At 46.8% G+C, this 27,479-nt stretch overlaps 1 protein-coding gene across 1 annotated transcript in view; it reads left to right on the top strand.

Moving 5' to 3' along the window:
• col4a2 (collagen, type IV, alpha 2) overlaps window positions 1–27,479 on the top strand; it is a gene marked incomplete at its 5' end in the record, with an annotated part of 201,665 nt that overhangs the window by 113,827 nt on the left and 60,359 nt on the right. Inside the window, 2 exons of the mRNA XM_084314415.1 lie at window positions 4,535–4,609; window positions 27,194–27,415. Coding sequence (XP_084170541.1) covers window positions 4,535–4,609; window positions 27,194–27,415 — 297 coding nt within the window. The remainder of the gene's footprint in view (window positions 1–4,534; window positions 4,610–27,193; window positions 27,416–27,479) is intronic.

The following is a 27,479-nucleotide window of genomic DNA, read 5'->3' on the forward strand; positions in this document are numbered from 1 at the left end:
TCCCAGGAAAAGACGCGAAAACAGCGTTTTAGTGAAATTCACAAAACACATTGCCATTCCTCGCTTGGATCAACAATCAATCTGAAATCAACGCTAGATTATCGGTATTATCTTTCATCATGCATGCATGAAAGGGAGACGGGGACGTGGGGCCACTCCATGCTTTTGATCGCTAACAACACACACACACACACCACCCCGACACGCTTCGATCGCGGGGAAAGAATTATCGGACCAACGCAAGATCGATAACATATAGTCCTTACCTTGTCTATGATGTACTGCAAAAAGAATAATCCAATTATCTGATTGTCATTCCAAATACTGGTCGCGTCAGTGTATCCAGCGTTATCCAGCATTGCATATGAAAGGGGGGGGGGGGGCCTAGTCGATGCATCAATATAAGCCGGAGTCTTGCCGGAGTGTATAGACCCCGCCTGCACGGCTCAGCTCGGCCGAGAAAAGAAACCACATAGTTTCAAATGGGGTGCAATTGCGGCCGCAAGGCGTTAGGCGGCGGTATCGGACCGCTGCGGTCTCAGACAGAGTGTCACCCAGTCCTACAGCACAGCAGGATGAATTATGAATGGAAATAGCGAATAAAAGAAAAACGGATCCAATAACGAGTATACTCGTTGTTGGCGGCCAACGATTGGCGGGCTATAATGAGTTAATTCGTTTTTGGCGCAGAAACGGTTAACCAACAACACAACATCAACAGCAACAACAATAATAATAATAATAATAATAATAATGACAAAACAATACGAAATAAGAAATATGGATCGAAACTTAATAACTAATAAATACTAAATACTAAAATACCAAATAAAAATTTAAACAAAAACAAACACAAAAGACATTAGACAATAGACATGGACCGCCGGATCCCCCAGGACCAGTAAAGATATATCGTTTAGAAGTAATGTTGCTGCCATGAGTGGAATTGATATATTACAGATGCTTGAGAATTTTGTTGCTATAGATTTCCAAAAATGGGCTACTGGTGGGCAATCCCAGACCATATGCATATACGTGCCGGTGGCCACCAGTCCCATAGCAAACCATTTCCTAGGTGTGAGATACGTCCTATGAATATAATTTAATTTATTTTTTTGGTGATTAGGGTTGCATTTGTCCAAACGTCGTCCCAGTCAAACTCAGGGTCTAACTCTGGGATGTGCCCCCTCGCCAGATTGTATCTAATGTAAATTTTTTATATGTGGATTTGATTAAACGTGTATAAAAATCTGAGACAAACCCTCTTGTGGTTGTCCTGTCACCGATAAGCCCGACAAAAGGGTGTGGGTGCAACGCCTGAGCCCACGGTACACCGTGGGCCCTGAGTGTTGACCTTAGTTGTAGGTATATATTGAAATTCTTTATTCGGAATAACCCCTTGAGATGTAGCATCTCGTTTTCGAGGGGCTCCTAACACAATACAATTGTGGAATAATATATTGATTCCCCTCCCCTTTGTCCCCTATCCTGTGTCCCCCCCCCCCCCCCCCCCCCCACCCATTTGACCTATCAAATGGGACCACCCCCCCCCCCCCCTTTTAACTATATAAGGCTCCTCCCGACAGCAATCCTGTTCTCTACCTGGGTCATTCAGCTGATCACCTGGGGCGAGTCCCTCAGCCATTCTCTCTAACTACTATGTGTACATTTCTATCTGTCTAGTTAATAAACCCCACACAATGTATGTACATTTTCAGAATGTAGCAGGGTGGATTATCCCTGCTTTATGGGAGTGGATGTACACGGCCACCTGGTAGTGAGAACGCAGCAGAGCTGGGTCCAGCTGGGTCCCCGACTGTAGGCCAGGAATGTTGAAGTGGAGGTCGAGCAGCGGGAGTGGATGGGGCCTAGGATTCACTAACCTAGGAATGGTGCGCTGGTCCTTCTTGCCCTCCAGGGCGATCAACAGCAGCTCCCCACACACCCACACTTCCCCCAATACTTCCTGGGCCCTCCCACACCCAATGGCAGTAAAGATGGATGATATATTCGCTCCCCAAAGCAGTACCCTTCTATAGGCAGGGGGTGGGGAAAGGGTTAAATTGTAATGAACATTACCCGGAAAGGAAATGGTTAGGTAAGATGCACATTAACAGACACGCACACAGTGGTCCCATTTACTTTGTCCTTTACTGGAAGTCTACTCTATGAAAGTTATTTCCACACTGGGCACCTAGTGCTCTCGCTCTATACTACAGACTCAAGTTCTTCCCACACTGGGCTAGACACAGTAATAACACCTTCCCTTTAAGGGTCTATATACTGTTCCGCTTCTCCATAGGTTGGGAGAGAGGGGAGGAGAAGGGAGAAGGACAAAGGGCTACTGAATGGGAATTTTATAAAAGAACACACGTTATTATCACACTCAAACCAAATGACAGTGGGCCCACGTTACAAATAAAAGTCCTATCTATAGCCGGCTTTTCCCCAAAATAATAAATGGTCGGGGCGCCCCTAGACACTGTTATCAGCGTCAGTTCAAAGCACTGTTTTCTCTTCGCCTTTAGAGAGCCTGCGCCGCTGTGAGAGAATGTCTACCGATAAAGTTTCAGCACTCGGAGCGCTTGCTGTACTTATCCAAATGGCGGGCCCGCTCCCACCACCAACCGTCCGTGTGGTGAGATGGCCGTCCAGAGGTCCCGTGATAGCAGGCAGCGGGGCTGGGTAGACGTTGGGCAGGTGACTGCTGGGGCAACGGCTCGGAGGGGCTGGAGGAGCGTGCAGTGTAGTGACGTCCGCTGCTGGGCTGAAGGGGTGGCGCGACACGCGGGCTAAACTGTGGTGCTAGCCTAACTGAAGCTAAGCTGTGGGTCGTGGTGAACCCCCTGTCATGACGCATACTGTATACTTCAGCTAAAACGCAATGTGGGCAATATCTACCACGCTCTTCGGCAGTCACTTGTCTGCTGCTTCGCTCTCAATGTCTCTTCCGCATTAACTAAAAGCTAAGCTATCGCATACTCATTACTAACCCGCTTCGTAACTGGGTCTATATCTTGCGTGCTCGAGGTCCGGAGCTCCAGCTCCGTGCGTCCTCTTCCCTCTGTGGAAAACGATGAAGAGGAAGTGCCTCCGTCGGCGCCGCGCCCTGAGCCCATCCTTCTTCACCTGTATCTCCCTGCCCAACGTCGTCACCAGCTCCCCTTGGCGGCACCTGTATCCTGTCCCACTATGAAGTGTCAATGTTAGGATAGGGAGGATCAAGAGAGGTAGCAAGTTAAGTGTCAATGTTAGGATAGGGAGGATCAAGAGCGGTCAACGTCCTCGCGAAAACAGGGAATGCAAGGAATTAGCGTTGTCTACAAGAAGAAGAAAAAAACACACAAAAAACATTGGACATCGAAACAATCTACAACAACAAAATCAACTGAGAAATGACATTACAAAATAAGTAAACCAACATACAAGATCACAAAATAAACAGGACAAACAAAACAAAACACAAATCAAGCAAGGATAGGAATGGCTCGTTACTTCGTACGAGATAAGTAGTGAAAGTCATGATAGTATGCAGTATATAAATGATAAACTAAAAATGATAAACTAAAAACATGTACATGTACTATGAAAGTAAGAAGACAGCGCATTTTTTAATAAATAAAAAGATGAGATGGAACGAGTATTTGCAGGTAAGTTATTCCAATCAGAAGGGGCTTTGAACAAAAAGGCTTTCTTGGCTGTTGCTTTTGAGAGTGTTGAAAGATAGAGTTGGCTAGAATGCCTTAAATAATAATTGGAAGAATATGGAGTCAAGTATTGTTTTAGATATTGCAGATAATTAAGATGAATACATTTGAAAATAAATTGTAACCAGTGGCGCTGTCTTCTTACAGTGGGAGAGGGCAAATTCAGTGTTTCATACATTAGACAGTGATGAGTTGTAAAAGGGTAGGTAAAGGAAGAATGATTCACCAGGTATATCATAAAACTCTTTTAGGTCCTGAAACACTTGAAGACCGTTTGTGTGTGTGTGTGTGTGTGTGTGTGTGTGTGTGTGTGTGTGTGTGTGTGTGTGTGTGTGTGTGGTGTGTGTGTGTGTGTGTGTGTGTGTGTGTGTGTGTGTGTGTGTGTGTGTGTGTGTGTGTGTGTGTGTGTGTGTGTGTGTGTGTGTGTGTGTGGATATTGTGCGTTTGTCTATGCCTGGGCCATCTAATCTGTCACAATGTGCTCTGTCCTTGTGTCCATGAATGTATTGTGCCCTGTATCCCTATCTTATGTCCTACTATATGTGCTTTTGTTTTTGTTTTAGTTTTTATTGTAATGTTATTTATCTTGCTTGTATTCTGTTTGTATTGCTAACTTTTTTTTACATAGGATTTTAGCCTGTACCTTCTGGCAGGGGGACTACCGATGGAAATTAGCCTTTCTTTGGCAAAAATTTGGTGCATTTACATCTTTAAAATGTTTAATAATGTACACTGTCCCCCTTGAACAAATAAAGTAACCCTAACCTAACCTAAAGGGTTAAAGGCCATGATGTGCTCCTAAAGAGTGTGCTTGGCTGTTGTTTCAGGTGATTGTGACGTGGTGGCAGCCCCTGCAGGAGAACCCGGACAGCCAGGAACCAGTGGCCTGGAGGGGATAGCAGGTAACATGACAGGAGAACACTATAGATCCACACTATCCACACTGTACATATCCTACACTGTAAAAAAAATAATAATAATAATTTCACGGGAAATGCACTGTATTATTTTACAGATAACTTTTGTTTTTTTACTTTAAGTGAAACGAACTGCCCACCACAGTTAGGACAGCCGAAACCCGTCCAATCTTTTGCCGTCGACTAAAGACGCACTTCTTCAACCATTATCTGAAATGAACAAATAATAATAGTAAAAAAATCAAACCCTAACTAACCTTACTGTCAGGGCGCTCTAGTAGCACACCATGTATCGCGCTGCGTCACGAAGCGGCCGTCCCGGGTTCGCTTCCCACTCCCGGTGACTCCCATTTGTCGCATGTCTTCCCCCTCTTCTCCCTCTGACCATGAAAAGCGATAAATGCACAAAAAAAAAACGAACCTTACTGTCATGCACTTGTCCTAATATACTAACCTACACTGTAGCACTCAACACTCTGATGAACATTGTTACTCAGCTGATAGAGTTGTGCCCTTCCTGATGACTTGTCGTACAGAACTTGTAAGTCGCTTTGGATAAAAGCGTCAGCTAAATGACTAAATGTAAATGTAAATGCCATAGAAAAATACAGTAAATTACCTTTTATCAAAATAGTAACCATTAAATAAAGGTTTTAATCTGTAAATGTATTTGATTTTACTGTAATTTGACAGTAAGTATTTGGCAACCGTTGCTGCCAGACATTTACTGTTTTATTTTTTTACTGTTTTATTTTTTTTCGGTGTACTCTTACTAGTTATGCTGCTGGCCAGTTGTAGTCATACTGTCTCTATTTATATAATGCAACTCTGTACATTACATCTGATTAGCACTACACTTAGTAGTACTAATTTGTATATTTTGTAACCAGTTTAACCACCTGTACATTCATTGTATATTGCTGTTGCACTTTACTGCTACATTTGCACTCTGGTTGGATGCCAAACTTCTTTTCATTGTACTGTAGTTGTGCTGCATAATGACAATACATTTTAATCGAACAAACATAACAACAGGCCAACAAAAATACTAAATTGATGCTTACAGAAAAGAAAAAGTAGTCATTCGGATGGGAATTTACAAGTTGGGGACAAGAGTATTTAAGACAAGAGGTATTTAAAACACGATTATTTAAGACAAGAGGTATTTAAAACACGATTATTTAAGACAAGAGGTATTTAAAACACGATTATTTAAGACAAGAGGTATTTAAAACACGATTATTTAAGACAAGAGGTATTTAAAACACGATTATTTAAGACAAGAGGTATTTAAAACAAGAGTATTTAAGACAAGAGGTATTTAAAACACGATTATTTAAGACAAGAGGTATTTAAAACACGATTATTTAAGACAAGAGGTATTTAAAACACGATTATTTAAGACAAGAGGTATTTAAAACACGATTATTTAAGACAAGAGGTATTTAAAACACGATTATTTAAGACAAGAGGTATTTAAAACACGATTATTTAAGACAAGAGGTATTTAAAACACGATTATTTAAGACAAGAGGTATTTAAAACAAGAGTATTTAAGACAAGTATTTAAGACAAGAGGTATTTAAAACACGATTATTTAAGACAAGAGGTATTTAAAACACGATTATTTAAGACAAGAGGTATTTAAAACACGATTATTTAAGACAAGAGGTATTTAAAACAAGAGTATTTAAGACAAGAGGTATTTAAAACAAGAGTATTTAAGACAAGAGGTATTTAAAACACGATTATTTCCCACTCAGCCCCAACTCTCTGTGTGTACTGAATCGGTACCACTCAATGTAACCAAGTTGGAAACCAAATTGTGTACAGACTATATCTTATGTCCTTTTTATCTCTTGCCACACATCAGGTCCCCCGGGTCACCAAGGACTAAAAGGCCCACAAGGATCAGTGGGACTGAGAGGAGAGAGAGGAGAGCCAGGCAGAGGGGGTACTCCAGGACACCCAGGTATGTATGAAGTGAGAGACCATCAGGGGTATAAAGTACTTGAGTAATTGTACTTTGTTACAATACTTAAGTACTGTTTTGGGGGATTTGTACTTTATTCAAGTATTATATACTTTTACTCAATTACATTTCAGAGGGGAAAAAACAAAAAAACACTCCTTACATTTAAAATGCAGACGTACAAAGTACAAAGTACAAATCTCTCAGGTCCAACTATTTTAATTTGTATATTTGTTTCTCTGGCCGAACTAACTCTGCAGCCGCGCTTTATTTAAAAACAGCCAATCAAATGGAAAATTAACCCGCCCATACCCATGCTGATTGGTCCTTGTGCAAGACTAGAAAGCCGGGATCTTTGATTAAACACCTATTCAGAAAAAAAGTTTTGACTTTTTAGTACTTAAGTACATTTAAAAGTAGAAACTTTTTTACTTTTACTCAAGTGTGTTTTTAGCCAGATACGCTGACTTTTACTTGAGTACGATTTTGAGACGGTACCCATACTTTCACTTAAGTATAATTTCTGGGTACTTTTTACATCCCTGGAGACCATCTCACTGAACCGTCTCACTGAGGTCTGCTCACACTACAGATTCCATGTAGCTGTGGTTATATATCGCATAGCTCTGCTCAGCGTCTATTGCAATACTCTTTGTTTTTTTTTGTTTTTTTTTGGTCTTTTTCCCCCTCCATTTTCCTCCGATTTTCTCCCATCCCAATGTTAGTCGTATGCCAATTCCCAGTCCCTTCCTGATCGCTGCGCACTTACCCCCCACAGTCAGATCATCTGGGAGAGTGGAGGCTACCACGTGCTTCCTCCGACACACGTCCAGCCAATCACCGCGTCTTTTCACCTGGCAGCGCGGATTCTCATTGAGAGGGCGTAGCGTGTGGGAGGACCACACTATCCCCCTCACGTCCAATCCGCGCTTAGCAGGCGCCCCGACCGAACTGTAGGAGTCGCTGTTTACAACGACCCGGACCCACCCCGCCAGCTTCTCCCACCCTCTGATACAGCCAATTGTATCAGTGCAGACGGCCAGCCAAGCTGGTGACAACCCCGGAGCTGTGAGCTGGATTCGAACAGGCAAATCCAGCTCAGCTCCGGGGCTGGTGACGAACGCAATCTCCGCTCGGCCACCTAACCGCCCTGCAATACTCTTTGTAACTGAGGGGTACAATTCCCTGACTGTATTGAATAAGTATGGTATCATTAAACCACTACTGAGTTATGTACATTACTACTGGCCATACAGTACACATGTATATGAGATGAACACCCCCACAATAACACGGCTTAACAAAGAAAGTACTGTTTGTAATATTTATTAGAAGAGCATCAATATTATCTTACAGTATTGAGAATTAGAGTTGCGCTTGTAAGGCGAAGAATGTGCATGAATAGGTCAAGAGCGTAAGTCCATGAGCATATTACGAAGGGGATAATTAATACCACCTGTAGCATAAGAATTATATAAGGTACACTCGTAGGTCAGCTGGAGATACTAGGGGGGTTCCCTCCGGTTGTAAGCCAGCAGGGGAGAGGAATGTTCGGATGCAAAAGTCTGGATCAACGAGGAATCAATAAGCTCCAGCTACGGGAGGCGGTACATATACTCCCCTCGATCGGCAGACAAAAGCAGCAGCTATAATCCAAGTATGCGCGACAGCATAGGTGAAAGCCAGCCAGCCTCTTCCTAGAGACGGGCTCGAGTGATGCTCCTCACGGGTTGATCCCACACAGCAGCGGGGTAGACGGTTCTCTGCTCCAGCAGCCACGGTACCAAAGCAATAATAATCCAGCCGGAAAAGGCTCTGCATTCACCGGTGTAGATTCTCCTGTGCACGGTTGTTACGACCCCTGTGTGTCTAAGGGTAAAGGGCTGTAACATAACAGTTGGTTGACAGAAAAGATGGACCACGTTTGTAAACAACAATGATATTTATTGGTAAATGCAAAGGAAGCACATGTAGCTCAGGGGTGAGCCCAGGCCAAAACAACAAACAAACACCACTATACTCCAAATAAACACAATCTAATCTATGGTAAAAGAGATTACATTACCTAAACTACTCTTACCTAACCAAAACAGGAGAAAACAATGTCCAAAGGAAATGGCAGCTCACCCCATCTGTGCTTCCTGAGAAAGAGAGAAAAACACATTAATTATACAGAAACAAAAGCAGAATATATACAAAAACAAACTATAACTTAACAATGCTCTCTCTGTGGCCATACACACACAAGGAAATTACTATTAAGCACCAAAGGCCAATAAACGAAATGTAATACTGTCAAAGTTACAGGTTTACCAAAATCACCACAGTACTAGCCTCATGCCAGAGAGAGAGAAAGACTGAAGGGAGAAAGCCATGTTTTAACAGGTGTGGGGTGATCCATGATTGGGGGGTGTGGATTGAGTGTTGGAGTCTGGAAAGCCATCCACCAATCACTGCTGTGTTGCAATAATGGAAGGATTGGCCTGGCAGGGACCAATGGGGAAGGGAACAATGGCTGGAGGGAGGAAACAAAATGGAGAACACACACACATGGAGACACACACTGGGGAATATATACATTGGGATGTAACACCCCCATACATAAGACAAAAAACATGCCTACATAAACTACAAACTAAACATGTTTTTTTTTTTTTTTTTAACAACGAGATAACATCCCCGAGATAACATGCACTCCAAAACAAAGAGCTATGAAAAAACTAGCAGCAACATAAAACGAGTCCACAGCAACATAGACCGAGTAGACAGAAAAAATAGATCAAGTCGACAGCAACAGAGATTTCAACTACGAGACAGAGCATCCGCCAACACATTATCAGACCCCTTCTTATGCTTTATGCTGAGGTTATAATTTTGCACTATGAGCGCCCAACGCATGAGGCGCTGATTGTGGTTGTACATCCGCGACAGAAAAACCAATGGGTTGTGGTCGGTGTATACTACCACTGGTAATACGCTCGAACCGACATACACCTCAAAATGTTGCAACGCATACAACATAGCCAAAGTCTCCTTTTCAATAGTGGAATAGTTTAGTTGATGTTTGTTAAATTTCCGGGAGAAATAACAAACCGGGTGACTGACACCATCGTGATCTTCCTGTAATAACACCCCTCCAGCTCCCACCCCGCTGGCATCCACCTCCAGCTGGAACGGCAGGGAGAAATCTGGAGCAGAGAGAACAGGGGAACTGCATAAGAGAGCTTTAACACTATCAAATGCATTTTGACAATCAGCTGTCCAAATGAATGGTTTGGACGGGCTACACAGGCTAGTGAGAGAAGTGACGACAGAAGAAAAGTTCCGGCAAAAACCACGGTAATACCCAGCCATCCCAAGGAATCTACGCAATTCCCGCCTAGTAGTAGGCACTGGAAAAGTTGTGATTGCAGATATTTTTGCATCCACTGGACGCACTTGGCCTTGTCCTACCTGCTTACCAAGATAGGTAACCGTAGCCTTGCCGAACTCACACTTGGCAAGGTTAAGGGTCAGGGAGGCTCCAGCTAAGCGGTCAAAGACAGTTTGCAAGGTTGTCATGTGGTCACGCCAGTTGGTCGAATAGACAACCAGGTCATCGAGATAGGCATTACAATTTGGAACACCAGCCAGGACTAGGGTCACCAGTCGCTGGAAAGTGGCCGGGGCATTACGCATTCCAAAAGGCATTACAGTATATTGCAAAAAAATTGTCAGGAGTAACAAACGCCGAGATTTCCGAGGCACGGGGGGTCAAAGGGACCTGCCAGTAACCCTTTAACAAATCTAGTTTGCTAACATAGGTGGCAGATCCAAGGTTGTCAATACAATCTTCCATGCGGGGCAGTGGGAAGGAATCAGGCACGGTGACAGCATTTACCTTTCGGAAATCAGTACAAAATCTAGGAGTTCCATCCGATTTGGGAGCTAACAAGCAAGGTGAACTCCAGGAACTGCAACTTGGCTTGGCTAAACCATGTTTTAACAAATAGTCAACCTCCTGTTGCATCATGGCCCTCTTGGTGATGTTAACACGGTATGCATGTTGCTTGATAGGCACAGCATTGTTAACTTTAATATCATGGGCCAATACAGAAGTACAGGAGGGAACATCACCAAACAGAGCCATGTAGGCCTGAATCAAATTTGTGATGTCCTCTCGCTGCTCCTCAGGTAAGTGTGCTAAGTGAGTGGGCAGGTTCAATAACATCTCAGTGTTGGACAATCTAGCACCCTGATGGGCTGCATTGCGCAACTCCAAGCCATCTACATCCTCACCACTAACGTCAGGAGAGTCCGGAACTATTGGAGTTGAGGCAACAGCAGAGACGGCCAGTCCGGCTGTCTGGTCTGAGGTCTTCACCTGCACACTATCTCTGGAAAAATATGGTTTAAGCATATTGATGTGGCAAACACGAGAGTGACGTTTACGATCAGGGGTGCGAACCACATAGTCTGTATCACTTATCTTCTTGTCTATTGCATACGGTCCGGAAAAACGAGCGGAAAGAGCAGAACCAAGGATAGGTAACAGGACTAGAACCTTATCACCTGGCTGGAAAGATCGAGAAACAGCTTTCTCGTCATAGTGCCGTTTCATAGTTCTCTGGGAAGAAGAGAGCGCTTCTTTTGCGAGAGAGCACGCCTGATGCAGTCGCTCTCGAAACTGGCTAACAAAATCTAGAACATTAGTGGGTGTGCTGGCACCCTTTGACATGAACCGTTCTTTAAGAACTTTCAGAGGCCCTCTAACAGTGTGCCCAAAAATGAGCTCAGCAGGACTGAAACCAAGAGACTCCTGTATGGTCTCTCGCGCAGCAAATAGAACAAGGGGGACACCCTCATCCCAATCTTTCTCTGTGTCTAAGCAATATTTACGCAGCATGGACTTTAAGGTCTGATGCCAACGTTCTAGAGCCCCCTGAGTTTCAGGGTGGTAGGCACTGGACACTATATGTCGGATACCCAGGGACTGTAACACTTGCTCAAATAACCTAGACAGGAAGTTGGTGCCTTGGTCCGTTTGTACTACCTTAGGCAGTCCAAACGTGGAGAAGAACTTCATCAAAGCCTTAATTATTACAGGCGCTGTAATTCTGCGAAGAGGGATAGCCTCAGGGAAACGGGTGGCGGTACACATTATTGTCAACAAAAACTGATTGCCGGCTTTGGTCCTTGGCAACGGACCAACACAGTCAACTATGACATGTTCAAATGGTTCACTGACCGCTGGTATAGGACAGAGGGGAGCAGGTGGAATTACCTGGTTTGGCTTTCCGGTGATCTGACAAGTACTACAGGTACGACAGTACTGTGCTACATCGGACTTCAAACCGGGCCAAAAGAAATGTTGAAGTATTCTGTTGTACGTTTTAGTGACTCCCAAGTGTCCAGACCAAGGGTGGTCATGGGCCAAGAACAGTACATGCTGACGATAAACTGCAGGGACAACAATCTGATAAACAGTGCTCCAGTCTGGTACCTGATCTGGTAGCCCTATCTCCGATTGTGCATGCTCTGCCAGTCTAGTACCATGGGACCTCCATGTACGCATCAAAACTCCTTCATCCACAAAATAAGAATGCAACTCTCTCCTCTGTTCTATTTCAAGAGAAGAGAAACATTTTGCAAGAGAAGGGTCAGCCTTCTGGGCAGTAATTAGCATTTCATGAGTAACGGGTAACTTCAAAGCGTCGGAACTAGTTACAGTTGTCTGTGGGGGTACCTTACTATGAGTCGGTGGTTTGTCAGCGGTATCAGAAGTTGGAGCCAGCAACTCCTCCCTGACAAAGGCTGAAGCAAAAACAGAGTCAGACAAATTAATTTCATCACCTCTCTTTTTCAATTGAGCCCGAGTGACAACACTTGCAGAAAAAACTTCAGGGAAGTTCTGTGACAAGTCATCAGGCAGAGAATCTGTGTCTGGGTGATCCAACACTTCCAGCACAGCGTTCACCTGTCCTCCAGCTAAATCATTTCCCATGATAAAGGAAATGCCTTTAACTGGCAAGGAAGGTCTCACCCCTATTTTAAAGAAACCAGTGACCAAATCAGATTGTACATGAATACAGTGTAACGGGGCTGGCACGAAACCCATCTCAATACCTTGAACCAAGACACTAGAACCACAGGAAGATTTCTCAGACAGAGGTAGTACATCAGAGAGGATAAAGGATTGTGAGGCTCCAGTATCTCGTAAGATCTGAACTGTACACTGATCTTTTGGATCCCCTGTCAAGGAAACTAAACCCTTGGAAGTAAATGGCCTGAAACAAGGATCGAGAACATCCTGATCATTGTGCATCTGTTGATCGGAATCAGGTGCCATTTTAATCAGACCAACCCCTTTGGGTTGTCTAAAGTTCTGAGAGGACGGTTGCTGCTTACGTTTCAATGTTAAACAGTCAGAAATAACATGACCAGATTTATGACAGTAGTAACATGTCCGCTCCTCTTTTGAGCGTGGAGGTGACATTTTTGGTCGGGGGTGTGTGAATTCTGAATGGTTGGGGACAGAAGGTCTCTGAGAGAAATCATGGGGGAGAAACGAGTCACGCCTATCTACAAACACAGTTTTATGGGTTAGCGCAAACTCATCAGCTAATACAGCAGCTTGCTGCAGAGTGGACACTTTCTGCTCACTCAGGTAAATTACAATACGCTCTGGCAAACGATTCTTAAACTCTTCTAATAGAATGAGTTCTCTGAGAGAGTTAAGATCTGAGGCCTTGCTTGCTGCACACCATTTATCAAAGAGAGTTCCCTTCTCTCTAGCAAACTCTACAAAGGTCTGGTTGACAGCTCTCTTGTGACTGCGAAACCTCTGCCTATAAGCTTCGGGCACAAGCTCATATGCACGAAGGATGGCAGCCTTCACAGTATCATACAATAGACTATCTTCTAGGGAAAGTGTTGAACAAACCTCTTGGGCTTTACCAGTCAATTTGCATTGAAGCAACAAAGGCCAGACCTCTCTTGGCCAGCGCAATGAAGCAGCAATACGCTCAAACACATTAAAATAAGTATCAACTTCTGTCTCTCGGAACGGAGGCACCAAAGCAATGTGTTTACTTATATCAAAAGTGTGTGATGAATAAGCTGTGGAGGAGGACATACCCGGGCCTTGTGGAGGAGTCGGTGTAGCAGAGTTGGATCCACTCCTTAGGACTTCCAGCTCCAACCTCCGCAGTCTGAGCTCTTTTTCCACTTCATGCTCAAGCTCCAACCTACGAATGTTAACAGCCCTTTCATTTTCTGCCTCAAGTTCCATTCTACGAAGCCGATACTCCGCCTCACGTGCTTGTGCCTTCTCCTGAGCCTCCATCTGGAGACGTGCTATTCTAACCTTGACCTGGGCCCCTTCTCGAGACCCAGTTGACACAGGAGAGGTCAAGTGAAAATGTGGCAATGTGACGTTCACACCTGCCTTTTCAGCACCATGGGCTTGCTCCTCAGAAGGCGGGGCTTCTGTAGGTTCACCAGGAGGACTTGCATGTTCATCAGAGACCGCAGGTAAAACAAGCGTCCCCTGCTCCAACAGCTTATCTACCACAAGACACCTGATATCCTGCTTAAGATGCTTTTGTTGAACCGAGAGTTGAAAATGTGTGGCAATCTCCACCAAGTCTGCTTTGCGGCAGCTATCTAGCGCTTCCCAAGTAGGATTGCTCAAGAATTTCCCCAGATCAAAAGTACTAACTGCCATTATTTTTTCCTTACACAAATGCCATTTTTACACAAATGAATTAATAACTATACAAGTGTAAACAAACACAGTTCACCAAATCCATCAACCAACAATTGAACACGGGTTACAAAATCCAGGCAGAGCCCCCATTTATGTTACGACCCCTGTGTGTCTAAGGGTAAAGGGCTGTAACATAACAGTTGGTTGACAGAAAAGATGGACCACGTTTGTAAACAACAATGATATTTATTGGTAAATGCAAAGGAAGCACATGTAGCTCAGGGGTGAGCCCAGGCCAAAACAACAAACAAACACCACTATACTCCAAATAAACACAATCTAATCTATGGTAAAAGAGATTACATTACCTAAACTACTCTTACCTAACCAAAACAGGAGAAAACAATGTCCAAAGGAAATGGCAGCTCACCCCATCTGTGCTTCCTGAGAAAGAGAGAAAAACACATTAATTATACAGAAACAAAAGCAGAATATATACAAAAACAAACTATAACTTAACAATGCTCTCTCTGTGGCCATACACACACAAGGAAATTACTATTAAGCACCAAAGGCCAATAAACGAAATGTAATACTGTCAAAGTTACAGGTTTACCAAAATCACCACAGTACTAGCCTCATGCCAGAGAGAGAGAAAGACTGAAGGGAGAAAGCCATGTTTTAACAGGTGTGGGGTGATCCATGATTGGGGGGTGTGGATTGAGTGTTGGAGTCTGGAAAGCCATCCACCAATCACTGCTGTGTTGCAATAATGGAAGGATTGGCCTGGCAGGGACCAATGGGGAAGGGAACAATGGCTGGAGGGAGGAAACAAAATGGAGAACACACACACATGGAGACACACACTGGGGAATATATACATTGGGATGTAACAACGGTACTTCACATTAACTAGGTCGAACTTGACGTTATTTCACTAAGCTCTGACACTTTTACTATCCTACTCGCACACGGTTCTAAGTGCTCTATTTAGATGCAAGGTTGCTCACTTCACTTGGTCGTTGACTCGTGATGAAGGCTTTACTAGTAAGGAACGAACGATACGTTGAACGAACGTTTTAGGATAAGACAAGACTACTGCTGTATCCACCTGCGACGTATTTATACGTAAGGTGAATAATCTAGTGCCAACCTCAGTTCTGTCTCGTATTACTGCGCAAACCTGGGCATGTTGAGACATGTCTTAGCGGTGACTTTGAACTAGACATTGGGGGTATGGCCGTGGCGCCTAGGGGGTCGCTGTCCAATAGGAGAACGAATATTATGGTCTGGCCTGTACCTAGGTAAAGGGATATTCCGTGTATATGTACAAAGAATATACAAGGGATATCAGACGATATACAAATATTATACAATATATCTCAAGTAATAAATATATATATTCGGTTTAATCTGACCCTTTGTAACAGCCGCCTCCTAATTAGTCCGCACCTAATTAGATAAGCAGAGACAGATTAACCGCCTTGTCCACTACTCAATGTCCGTTGTGAGGAGTAGGGCAATTCACAAAGTCAGGGGGTCATGGTCGTCATTAAGAGAGTCGGGGAGCCTTGGCAACTCTATCAGCCTCGCCACGGGTCGGGTGTATGTCCGTCCCTGGACGAGCACTTCTGCCGCTCTGACCTTTCCGTCGGCACCAGTGATCACTTTGCTTACGCGGCCGGCCGGCCACGCAGCTCGGGGTAGTGACTGGTCTATGATCACGACGACTGTGTCCACTTTTAAGTTGTCCCCGTCCTTGACCCGCTTCTGACGGGCTGGAAGGGATGGTAGGGGGGTTAGGAGGAAGCGGGCCTGAGACTGCTTTGATCTGTGCTTGGCTGCGCCTCCACATCCTCCGTCTGTTCCTCTTGTTTGGTCTGTACCCCGTCTGAGGAGGGGCCGGTTCCGGCCGCCCCATCAAGGAGTCGCTTGGGGTGCTGGGTTCGAGGTCAGCTACGTCTGGAGCGCAGCTGAGGGGGGTGGAGTTCGGAACTCCCTCTTGTGCCCACGGTTCTCTCACGGGCCTCTCGCCTAATGTCAATAGCCTCTCAACGGGCTGTACGGGAGAGTGGCCGGTGTCGCTCACCTTTGTGTGCAGGCAGCGTGTAGGCGTGGGTGGACTGTCAAGTCCATAGAGGGGGCCCTGGAGCGTCCACCCCAGTCGGGTCTGAACCGCGACTGGGCATCCTTTGGGTCCGATGTGGGCCGCCTCAATTGGGAGAATGAGGTCCGCGTGGTCGGAGCCGATGAGCAGGGTCGGTGTGGCGCCGTCGATAAGCGGTATAGGTAGTTGACGTAGGTGCACATACTTCGCCATCAGCTGTGGGATGGGGTAGGTGTACTGTGACAGGCCTATGTCGTGGCTGGTGAAGACGTTGGTAATACTATACTGCTTCTCGGGCTGGTCCACCGCTGCTATCTTGAAGGAGACATTTTTACCCTTTATGGTCTTCTGGTCTCTTCTGATGGTACGTATGGTCATTGTTCCTTTGGCACCCCGCAGGCCCAACTGGGCTGCGGCGGAAGCGAGGAGGAGAGTCTTTTCAGACCCATCGTCTAGGACGGCGTAAGTGTCCAGGACCTTGTCCTCGTAGCTCAGGAGCACTCTGACCACTTTGATGAGCACTCGGGGGGTCCCGCTATGCTGGTCTATATGGAGCACTCCTGTTGGTCGGTTGCCTTGGGTCTTCTGGTGGGCCCCGCACAGTGCTGCGCGGTAAGCGGCGCCCGCCTGGGCCGCCTCACGCCACTGGTCAACTTGGACGGGGGTTCAGTGTCTTATATTCGGCGCACTGTGCCAGCCAGTGTCCGCCGTCGCAGTAGGTACAGTAGGGGGCGGTCTGGTGAATCTTCGGTACTGGTGCCACCGCCTCGGCCTGGTACATTACCGCGACGGGCCCACTTTGTTGTCCTGGCGGACGCCTGTTGATGTCATGCAGGACCTCCAGGTGGGCGCCGCCGCACCTGCTGCACTTCTTCTTCAAACGGCACTCAGCTGCCATATGGCTGCGCGCGCAGCGGAAGCAGCGGCGGTGGTCTTTGATCCACTGACTCACCTCGTCCGTGGTCAGCTTCTTGAAAGGGTCGCATTGATACAGCCGATGTTCCCCTTCACAGTACTGGCATTCAATCTTCCACTCCTCTTTCGTCGAGGGGGTGTTGTGGTTCTTGTGCTGCGGTACTGATTCGGCTTGGTGCATAACGGTCACCGACCGGCGGTTATCATTTGATCCCCGAGATCCATCTCTTGGGCTTGGTCCACTCCACACGAACGTGTCCAGTCGTAGGCTGCTGACCTCCCTGGCGAGGAACTCAGATAGGTCTAGGAGGGATGCCTCTGGGCCGTTGGGGTCGCGGTGGTCTCTCTGCCGCCTGAAGCGCTCTTGTCGGGCGGGAGGGAGCTTCTCTAATATCCTTTCTACATTAGAGTTAGCATACAGTTCATATATCCCTTTTTCCTTTTGGGACCCCAGCATCCCTACCAGGGACTGTACCTTGATAGAGAGGTCATCCAATGCTCTGTTGTCTCTGGCTGGGGGGAGGCGGTCGATATCTCTTATTTCCTGTATCACGTAGTCCCATATGCGTCCATAACGCTGGTCGAGGGCTACTAGAGCCGCGGTGTATGGGGTACTTGAGTTGGAATATGCCAGCGCTATATTATGCGCTCTGGGCACCTTCAGGTGCTTGAGGAGGATAGCATATTTGTACGTCTCATCGGGGACGTCGGACATCATAGTCTCTAAGCACATCCGTAGCTCCGTGTACTGTGCTCTGTCCTCGCGTGTAAAATCCGGGAACGTCGGTGTGCCAAGGTACGATGCCATGGATGGCTGGCACATTGGTGAGCGTTGGGGGAGAGGCCTCCTGGGCGAGTCTCCCCGTACGTGTCGTCGTGGGCTGGTACTTGGTGGGTACCAGGGGCCGGGTACCCAGGTGCTGTTCCTCGGTGCTGACGGTGCGTCAAACTCACCCGTGAGTTGAGTCGGGGGTTTGTAGCGCAGTGCCTCGGGGCTGACGTCTGGGCTGTACTGGGCCTCCTGGTCCAGGGTACGTTGCTGCTGGTCGGGGCTGTACTGGGCCTCCTGGTCCAGAGTACGTTGCTGCTGGTCGGCTTGACATTCCTCCTATTCCTCTTCCTCTTCCTCTGCTAGGTCCTGGAGTCTTCTGTTCAGTCTCTCGGCGACGTAGGCCGGTTCTTCCCGGTTGCTGGGTCTCGTATGGACCGGTCGGGGAGGGGGTTCGGAGACGTGGACAGGATCCTCCTGTTGGCGGGGTCCCGGGTCGCTTGGTCGGGTAGGGGAATGTGCCCTAGACCCTTGTCTTGATGATCTCCGGGAGCTCCGTGCGGAGAGAGGGGGTGTCGCCATGGCGATCAATTGTTCTACCATCTGCGCCTGCAGCCGGTCGCGCTCTGCTTCGCGCTGGGCATGGGCGGCGTCGCGCTGTGCTTCGCGGTGGGCATTGGCGGCGTCGCACTGTGCATTGGCGGCGGCGTGCTGCGCATCGGCGCGGCCTCTTTCAATGTTCTCTTCCGTCTGAAGGCGTCTGGTCTCCAGTCTTATGCGGTCGTCTTCACTCCTTTGTTGCGCCTGGAAGCACTCTCGCTCGGTTGCAGCGTGTTCGCGCTCACTGAGGGCGTGCGCTTGGAGTTGCGCGTGAAAGCGCTCTCGTTGGTCTGCAGCTTGTTCGCGCTCGCTCGTCTGTTGCGCTTGGAGTCGATCGCGTTCACCCTGAAGTCGATCGCGTTCGGTGGAGGCTGCCAGGGTGGCGATGAATGCCTGCGCCAGCATCTTGTCCGCCTCGCTGGGGGAAGACACCGACGGAGGTGATCGGCTTCTGGCAGTGCTCGTTGGAGATCTGTTCTCTGGGCGCGCCTCGAGGTCCGTCTCCTGGGCGCGCTTCTCTTCTGGTAGTGGGTCGGGTTCTGTCCCTGGAGCGCTTTCTTTATCCTGGAGCTCTCCGGGGACCGTCCCGTTGACGTTGTCGGGGGGTATAGTCATGTCATGTCCCTCCTGGTCCCCCCCGTGAGCTTGGTCAGTTACGTTAGAACCCACTAGGGTCTCTACTGGCAAGGTCGCCTGGTCGGTAGGGTTTGACATGCTTTTACTATCCGCTTTATTTATTTTATCCGCAGTTAACGTCTGTATAAAGCTAGGTAGTAGACTGGCAGCGTAGTCCTCTAGGTAAGGAGGTGGCTGCCGTCTGCGCTGCGGGCGTTCTAGCTTAGGAGAGCCGTTTGTGGAGTGTTCACCGCTGGCCATGTCAATATTAATATTATATTAATATTACGCTAATTACCCTCCGGCTCAAAGGACCAATTGTAACTGAGGGGTACAATTCCCTGACTGTATTGAATAAGTATGGTATCATTAAACCACTACTGAGTTATGTACATTACTACTGGCCATACAGTACACATGTATATGAGATGAACACCCCCACAATAACACGGCTTAACAAAGAAAGTACTGTTTGTAATATTTATTAGAAGAGCATCAATATTATCTTACAGTATTGAGAATTAGAGTTGCGCTTGTAAGGCGAAGAATGTGCATGAATAGGTCAAGAGCATAAGTCCATGAGCATATTACGAAGGGGATAATTAATACCACCTGTAGCATAAGAATTATATAAGGTACACTCGTAGGTCAGCTGGAGATACTAGGGGGGTTCCCTCCGGTTGTAAGCCAGCAGGGGAGAGGAATGTTCGGATGCAAAAGTCTGGATCAACGAGGAATCAATAAGCTCCAGCTACGGGAGGCGGTACATATACTCCCCTCGATCGGCAGACAAAAGCAGCAGCTATAATCCAAGTATGCGCGACAGCATAGGTGAAAGCCAGCCAGCCTCTTCCTAGAGACAGGCTCGAGTGATGCTCCTCACGGGTTGATCCCACACAGCAGCGGGGTAGACGGTTCTCTGCTCCAGCAGCCACGGTACCAAAGCAATAATAATCCAGCCGGAAAAGGCTCTGCATTCACCGGTGTAGATTCTCCTGTGCACGGTACTTCACATTAACTAGGTCGAACTTGACGTTATTTCACTAAGCTCTGACACTTTTACTATCCTACTCGCACGCGGTTCTAAGTGCTCTATTTAGATGCAAGGTTGCTCACTTCACTTGGTCGTTGACTCGTGATGAAGGCTTTACTAGTAAGGAACGAACGATATACGTTGAACGAACGTTTTAGGATAAGACAAGACTACTGCTGTATCCACCTGCGACGTATTTATACGTAAGGTGAATAATCTAGTGCCAACCTCAGTTCTGTCTCGTATTACTGCGCAAACCTGGGCATGTTGAGACATGTCTTAGCGGTGACTTTGAACTAGACATTGGGGGTATGGCCGTGGCGCCTAGGGGGTCGCTGTCCAATAGGAGAACGAATATTATGGTCTGGCCTGTACCTAGGTAAAGGGATATTCCGTGTATATGTACAAAGAATATACAAGGGATATCAGACGATATACAAATATTATACAATATATCTTAAGTAATAAATATATATATTCGGTTTAATCTGACCCTTTGTAACACTCTTCATATCCAGTATTGAACTGAAATAAATTCTCACATGTACCTTTACATACCATCATCTGTCTGGCCACACCCCCATCCGCTACCTACATAAGCAGGGGTGTGGCCATACCATCAGCTTCTTCTTCAATTTTCACCACGTCAAGTGCCTGCAAAGTACCACACTTTGAAGATGATGGATTTTTTGAAGAAAGTAGAAGATGAAGGAGCTACGTTGACATTATATCTTTGTTTTCTCTCTCACTATTTTTCGAGAAACTACAGCGATAATGTCTTCGCCACTGGGGTGTCTGGAAGATGATGATCATTCTGACCTCCACCGGCATTTTCGTATTAGGGGCTTGCGTCGCTGGTCTAATCCCCACCTGCAGTCCTCCAAGGTGCAGCTGGACAGGTATTACCTTCGGTTCTGCAGCTGGACTGTGCAGGAGGGGTGACGGCTGTTGTGACAAGCGAGCTGCCTCTCTGGGTGAGTGATGATTTTGCTACGCGAGCGCCAGTTGTGTTGCTATGAGGGGATTAGCTGCACGATTTACGAAAGCCGGCCCCAGACTAGTACCCTTTTTCTGCCTCTTAGACGGCAGAGAGAGGGTCCTGGTTTGAAGCCCACGGTAGTCAAACTAGTGGGCCGTGACCAAGATCTGTGGTTAAAACCCCGGATCTTTGGACGAGCGGATTTCTCTCTGTCACGTGAAGGCCCCATCTTTGAAGATTGAAAGTTACCCTAAACACGAGGAAAGTGGGTTTAGTGTTTCCTTATCGGAAGCTCCACGCCCAATTCGGCTGCAGCCCATGAGGGAATTGTGCAGATACCGCTGTATATCTGTTAATCACTGTTCTGGAAACTGTGTTAACTTCTTTTTCTCTTCTCTCTAAGGATGAGGATCAGACGGCGGCTGTCTGAAGTGTTGGCTTTATTGTGTTCTCTCGTGTGCAGTTCGGTGATAGCTGCTTAGCTTACGTTATAGCTGGGTGAGCTACCTGTTAGCCAGTTAGCTGTTAGCTGTGGTGCTAGCTCGTTACGTTCGCTAGGCTAGGAACGTTAGCTTGTTGCTACCAGTCGGCCTGAGTTGGCTGTTAGCTTATGCTACACCGTTGAACATTAGCCGTAAGAATAGCAGGCCATAACACTCTGACTACGACGTCATCTTTGACAGAGGATGTAGTCGGCCCTACACCGTGATCGGCTGTTGGAGGGGGGTGTCTTAGCTTCTTTGCCCCGCCAGCGAGGACTTCGTCAACGTGGAGACCAGTGTTTGCAGTCCTCTCAGCCTGCGTTCATGGTGAAGGTAAGGGTCCTCTGGACACTTAACGCCTCTTCCTTCCTTCCCTTCTAAATGTTTTGTAATAACGATGTTTTTTTCCAAAACGTATGTTGCTTCACTACATTGGGGATACGACATGTGTTGTGTTACACTTGTGTGTGAATTGTCTTGTCGCTGGTATAGTTTCTCTCTACCTAGAAAATCGGCGTTGTTTTTTACGTGAGTAAAATGAACTGGTTTGGTTGTGATGAGAAATTGTGTGTTCATGTAACGTTAGATAACGTGGTTGAGCTCACAACTAGCTGGGTTAATAACCCTGCAAAGCTATGCTTAGTGACATATGATCGAGGGGTGAGTCCTTCTCTCAGCCTGTGATGGCAATAAACAGGTAGCGTGTTCACATATTAACAGGGCGGTACCTGTTCAACCTAGTCGTATCAGGGGTAAGGTGGTGAGGGGTGATCCCCCCGGTTTCCATGGGGCTTCCCCCCCTCCTCTCAAACATGTTTTTGTTTACAATATATTGTTTCACTATGTTTGTGGGGATACGGTGTAATCCCTCAGCTTCTGCTGGGGTTGTGCTCCTGCTTGGGGAAAAAAAACTTCCTAGGGAAAAGATTGTTTTGGTCGCTATCATGTGGACTTAGCAAGGCCTGTGGCCAGTACTTAATCGAGGACTTGTGTCTTCTCTCGTTATGAAAAACTGCGTTCCTCTTACGGTAGTGAGAGTGTACTTTTGCCTTTTTTGTTGTGATGGAGGGTTGTGTGTGTCGTTAAGATCCACAACTGCGCAAGGCTGTAAAACTTGCAAAACGGACATATGCTGATAAACTGGAGACACAAATGGCACATAACGACACAAGAGGCTTATGGCGGGGACTGAGGACAATAACTGATTACAAAGTCAGCGCCCCCTCAATGGGGAGCGACGACGCCTCTCTCGCGGACAAACTCAACTCTTTCTACGCTCGGTTTGGTGTAGACGGTAGTGCCGCTGGCTCAACGGCTAGTGACGTCACTGGCGCGCCGGCTGTTGTGGAGGGGGGGGGGGGCAACCGCGGGGGGCGGGGACGCTCTCTCGTTGTCGGAACACAGTGTGAGAAGAGCATTTATGCAGGTGAACACCAGGAAAGCGGCTGGCCCAGATGGTATAACAGGACGCATACTTAAGTCCTGTGCCAACCAGCTAGCCCCGGTGTTCACCGCCATATTTAATCAATCCCTGGCGGAGTCAGTGGTCCCTGCCTGCTTCAAGATGTCTACCATCATCCCTGTACCGAAGAAACCCTCCCCAACATGTCTCAATGACTACAGACCGGTGGCACTCACCTCTGTGGTCATGAAATGTTTCGAGAGGCTGGTCAAGGATCACATTTGTGCCTCCCTCCCCAGTGATATGGACCCTATGCAATTTGCATACAGGACAAACAGGTCCACTGACGACGCGGTCTCCCAGGTACTGCACAGCACCCTCTCTCACCTTGACCGCCAGAAGGGGGGCTATGTGAGACTGTTGTTCATTGACTACAGCTCAGCGTTCAACACCATAGTCCCCACCAGACTGGTGGACAAGCTGATCGAGCTGGGTCTGAGCTCCGCCCTGAGCGCCTGGGTACTTTCTGAGTGAAAGACCCCAGGCGGTCAGGGTGGGAGGTCAGACCTCCAACACCATCACCCTGAGCATCGGGTCCCCCCAGGGTTGTGTTCTGAGCCCCCTGCTGTACTCACTCTACACACGATTGTGTGGCCAAGTTCAGCTCCAACTCCATAGTGAAGTTTGCAGACGACACAGTGGTGGTGGGGCTGATCTCGGACAACAACGAGAAGGCCTACCGGGAGGAGGTTGAGGTACTGGAACGCTGGTGCCAGGACAACAGCCTGCTCCTGAACATTGGTAAAACCAAGGAGCTGATCGTGGATTATAGGAGAGGACAGCAGGAGACACACACACCACTGATGATAAACGGGGCTACCGTGGACAGGGTGAGCAGCTTCAAGTACCTGGGGGTCCACATCTCAGAGGATCTGACATGGTCAACACACATAGACACAGTCGTAAAAAAGGCGAAGCAGCGCCTCTACCACCTGAGACAGTTAAGGAAGTTCAGAGTATCGGGGAAGATACTCCAGTCCTTCTACTCCGGAGCTGTAGAGAGCATCTTGACTGGAAACATCACTGCCTGGTATGGAAACAGCACGGCACAGGACAAGAAGGCCCTACAGAGAGTGGTGCGCTCAGCCGAGCGTACCACGGGTATTGCACTACCTCCCCTGCAGGTTCTATACAACAAGAGGTGCAAATCCAGAGCCTGCAGAATAATGAAAGACCCCACCACCCCAATAACAGTCTGTTCCAGCTGCTGAGGTCAGGCAGATGCCTGCGAACCCCAGCTACTAGGACAGAGAGGCTTCGGCTCAGCTTCTTCCCCCAGGCCATCAGAGCCCTGAACAATGAACACTGAGTGCCACAGAGCACTGAACTTTCCACACACAAGCACACATGAGCACACACAAGACACGCACGCTGTGCACGCTTGCACACTAGCAGCCACTTTAACATGAGCAGGCACACACTCATGCCGCACACGCCCACACTTATGGCCAAAAGGAAAGGTCACTTTAAAAATAGCATAGCAACAGTAACAGTGTATTGCACTACCAAAGGATCTAGCATGTCCTACATGCTATGTAAATAACTATGTACAGATACCGAGATGTCCCACCATGTTACCTGCTTGTTACCTGTTTATTGCACAATGTTGTTTTTTATTGGATTCTATTATATGTTGTACCACTGTATTGCACATCGTTGCGGGCAAGACCACCCGCATTTCATTGTATACTTGTATGCCGTGACAAATAAAACTCTTGACTTGACTTGACTCTTGGGTTAGGTGTTGGCCTACAGAAGTCACATGTGTAAGCTCTGGTACCGGGGCTCTTAAAGGGGCCCTCTCTGGGTCTGTGTTTTTCTTACTTTGTAAAATTCAGATGGCAGGTTCACACATGAGTCTATGTGAAGCTGTTAACGCTTCATGTGTAGCATGCTATGACTGGTGTCATGGCTCTACTTTGTCATTACATCGTATCAGGGGTGAGGGGTCATAAGGGGGTGAACTGGTAAAACCTTCCTCCCCTTTTTCTGATTGGTCAGGGGTTAAAACCCCCTGTCCTTCGGGCCTCCTGTCAGGTTGCTGGATCAGCGCGTCACAGGGTAGGGGGGGTGCACCTGATGTGTTTTGGGTAGCTGTTTAATCAAACCACCTTGGTTTGTTTCCCTCTTGGAGAGGAGAACACCCCCAGTCGAACGACCGCACCCTGATGGGCTAGGATTTTCCATATTTCTCTAAATGTCTTCATCGAGATCACAAGTTTTTCGCCCTCAGCTTGTTCGAAATAGCCAAATAACATTGTCATACTAAAACAATCACTCAAACAAATGTAGGTGTGACGACACCCTCGCTCGACTGTGAAGGCAAAGGACCTTGTCTGCTAGTCGAAAGGTCTATGTAATCAACAAATCTGTAAAATTACAATTAGTTATTACAGAGGGACATTATTGTCCCTCTGTAAATAATGCAGTCAGTAGGACCTGCATATTTGCATTCTTGTGAATATTCCAGGTATTTTGATGACAGAGATGTAGCTATGAAATTACTTTGACTGACTGACTGCATCATTTCAGTCCTATCCATGTTATTAAAAGAGGAGACAGTCCTATCCATGTTATTAAAAGAGGGGACAGTCCAATTTGTGTTATTAAGAGAGGAGACAGTCCTATTCATGTTATTAAAAGAGGAGACAGTCCTATTCCTGTTATTAAAAGAGGAGACAGTCCTATTCCTGTTATTAAAAGAGGAGACAGTCCTAAAGAGGTGACAGTCCTATTCATGTTATTAAAAGAGGAGACAGTCCTATTCATGTTATTAAAAGAGGAGACAGTCCTATTCCTGTTATTAAAAGAGGAGACAGTCCTATTCCTGTTATTAAAAGAGGAGACAGTCCTATTCCTGTTATTAAAAGAGGAGACAGTCCTATTCATGTTATTAAAAGAGGAGACAGTCCTATTCCTGTTATTAAAAGAGGAGACAGTCCTATTCCTGTTATTAAAAGAGGAGACAGTCCTAAAGAGGTGACAGTCCTATTCATGTTATTAAAAGAGGGGACAGTCCTATTCCTGTTATTAAAAGAGGTGACAGTCCTATTCCTGTTATTAAAAGAGGGGACAGTCCTATTCATGTTATTAAAAGAGGGGACAGTCCTATTCCTGTTATTAAAAGAGGTGACAGTCCTAAAGAGGTGACAGTCCTATTCCTGTTATTAAAAGAGGAGACAGTCCTAAAGAGGTGACAGTCCTATTCCTGTTATTAAAAGAGGAGACAGTCCTAAAGAGGTGACAGTCCTAAAGAGGTGACAGTCCTATTCCTGTTATTTAAAGAGGAGACAGTCCTATTCCTGTTATTAAAAGAGGTGACAGTCCTAAAGAGGAGACAGTCCTAAAGAGGAGACAGTCCTAAAGAGGTGACAGTCCTAAAGAGGAGACAGTCCTAAAGAGGTGACAGTCCTAAAGAGGAGACAGTCCTAAAGAGGTGACAGTCCTAAAGAGGAGACAGTCCTAAAGAGGTGACAGTCCTAAAGAGGTGACAGTCCTAAAGAGGTGACAGTCCTATTCATGTTATTAAAAGAGGAGACAGTCCTATTCATGTTATTAAAAGAGGTGACAGTCCTATTCCTGTTATTAAAAGAGGAGACAGTCCTAAAGAGGAGACAGTCCTAAAGAGGAGACAGTCCTATTTGTGTTATTAAAAGAGGGGACAGTCCTATTCCTGTTATTAAAAGAGGGGACAGTCCTATTCATGTTATTAAAAGAGGGGACAGTCCTATTCATGTTATTAAAAGAGGGGACAGTCCTATTCATGTTATTAAAAGAGGGGACAGTCCTATTCATGTTATTAAAAGAGGGGACAGTCCTATTCATGTTATTAAAAGAGGGGACAGTCCTATTCCTGTTATTAAAAGAGGGGACAGTCCTATTCCTGTTATTAAAAGAGGGGACAGTCCTAATCCTGTTATTCTCAACCTGCGTGGATCTTGTCTGCAGGATTCGTCGGCTCGCGTGGCAACTTGGGGACGCACGGCCATAAGGGTGTCCTAGGAAGCGCTGGCACCCCCGGCCAGCCCGGTCAGGGCGGGCAGGCGGGTGAGAAGGGCCCACACGGGGAGATCTTCGGAGCATCGACTGGAGCCTCTGGGAACCGAGGCCGCCCTGGGCTGCAGGGAGATCAGGGTCCCACTGGAACTCAAGGAGAGCCAGGATATCCAGGTTTGTCAACGCTTTGTCAAAGTCACATTGTACACTTTGCTGTATGAAGTTACTGCCTTAAATG

This window comes from Notolepis coatsorum (assembly GCF_963971535.1).
Source record: "Notolepis coatsorum genome assembly, chromosome: 5".
NCBI lineage: Eukaryota > Metazoa > Chordata > Actinopteri > Aulopiformes > Paralepididae > Notolepis > Notolepis coatsorum.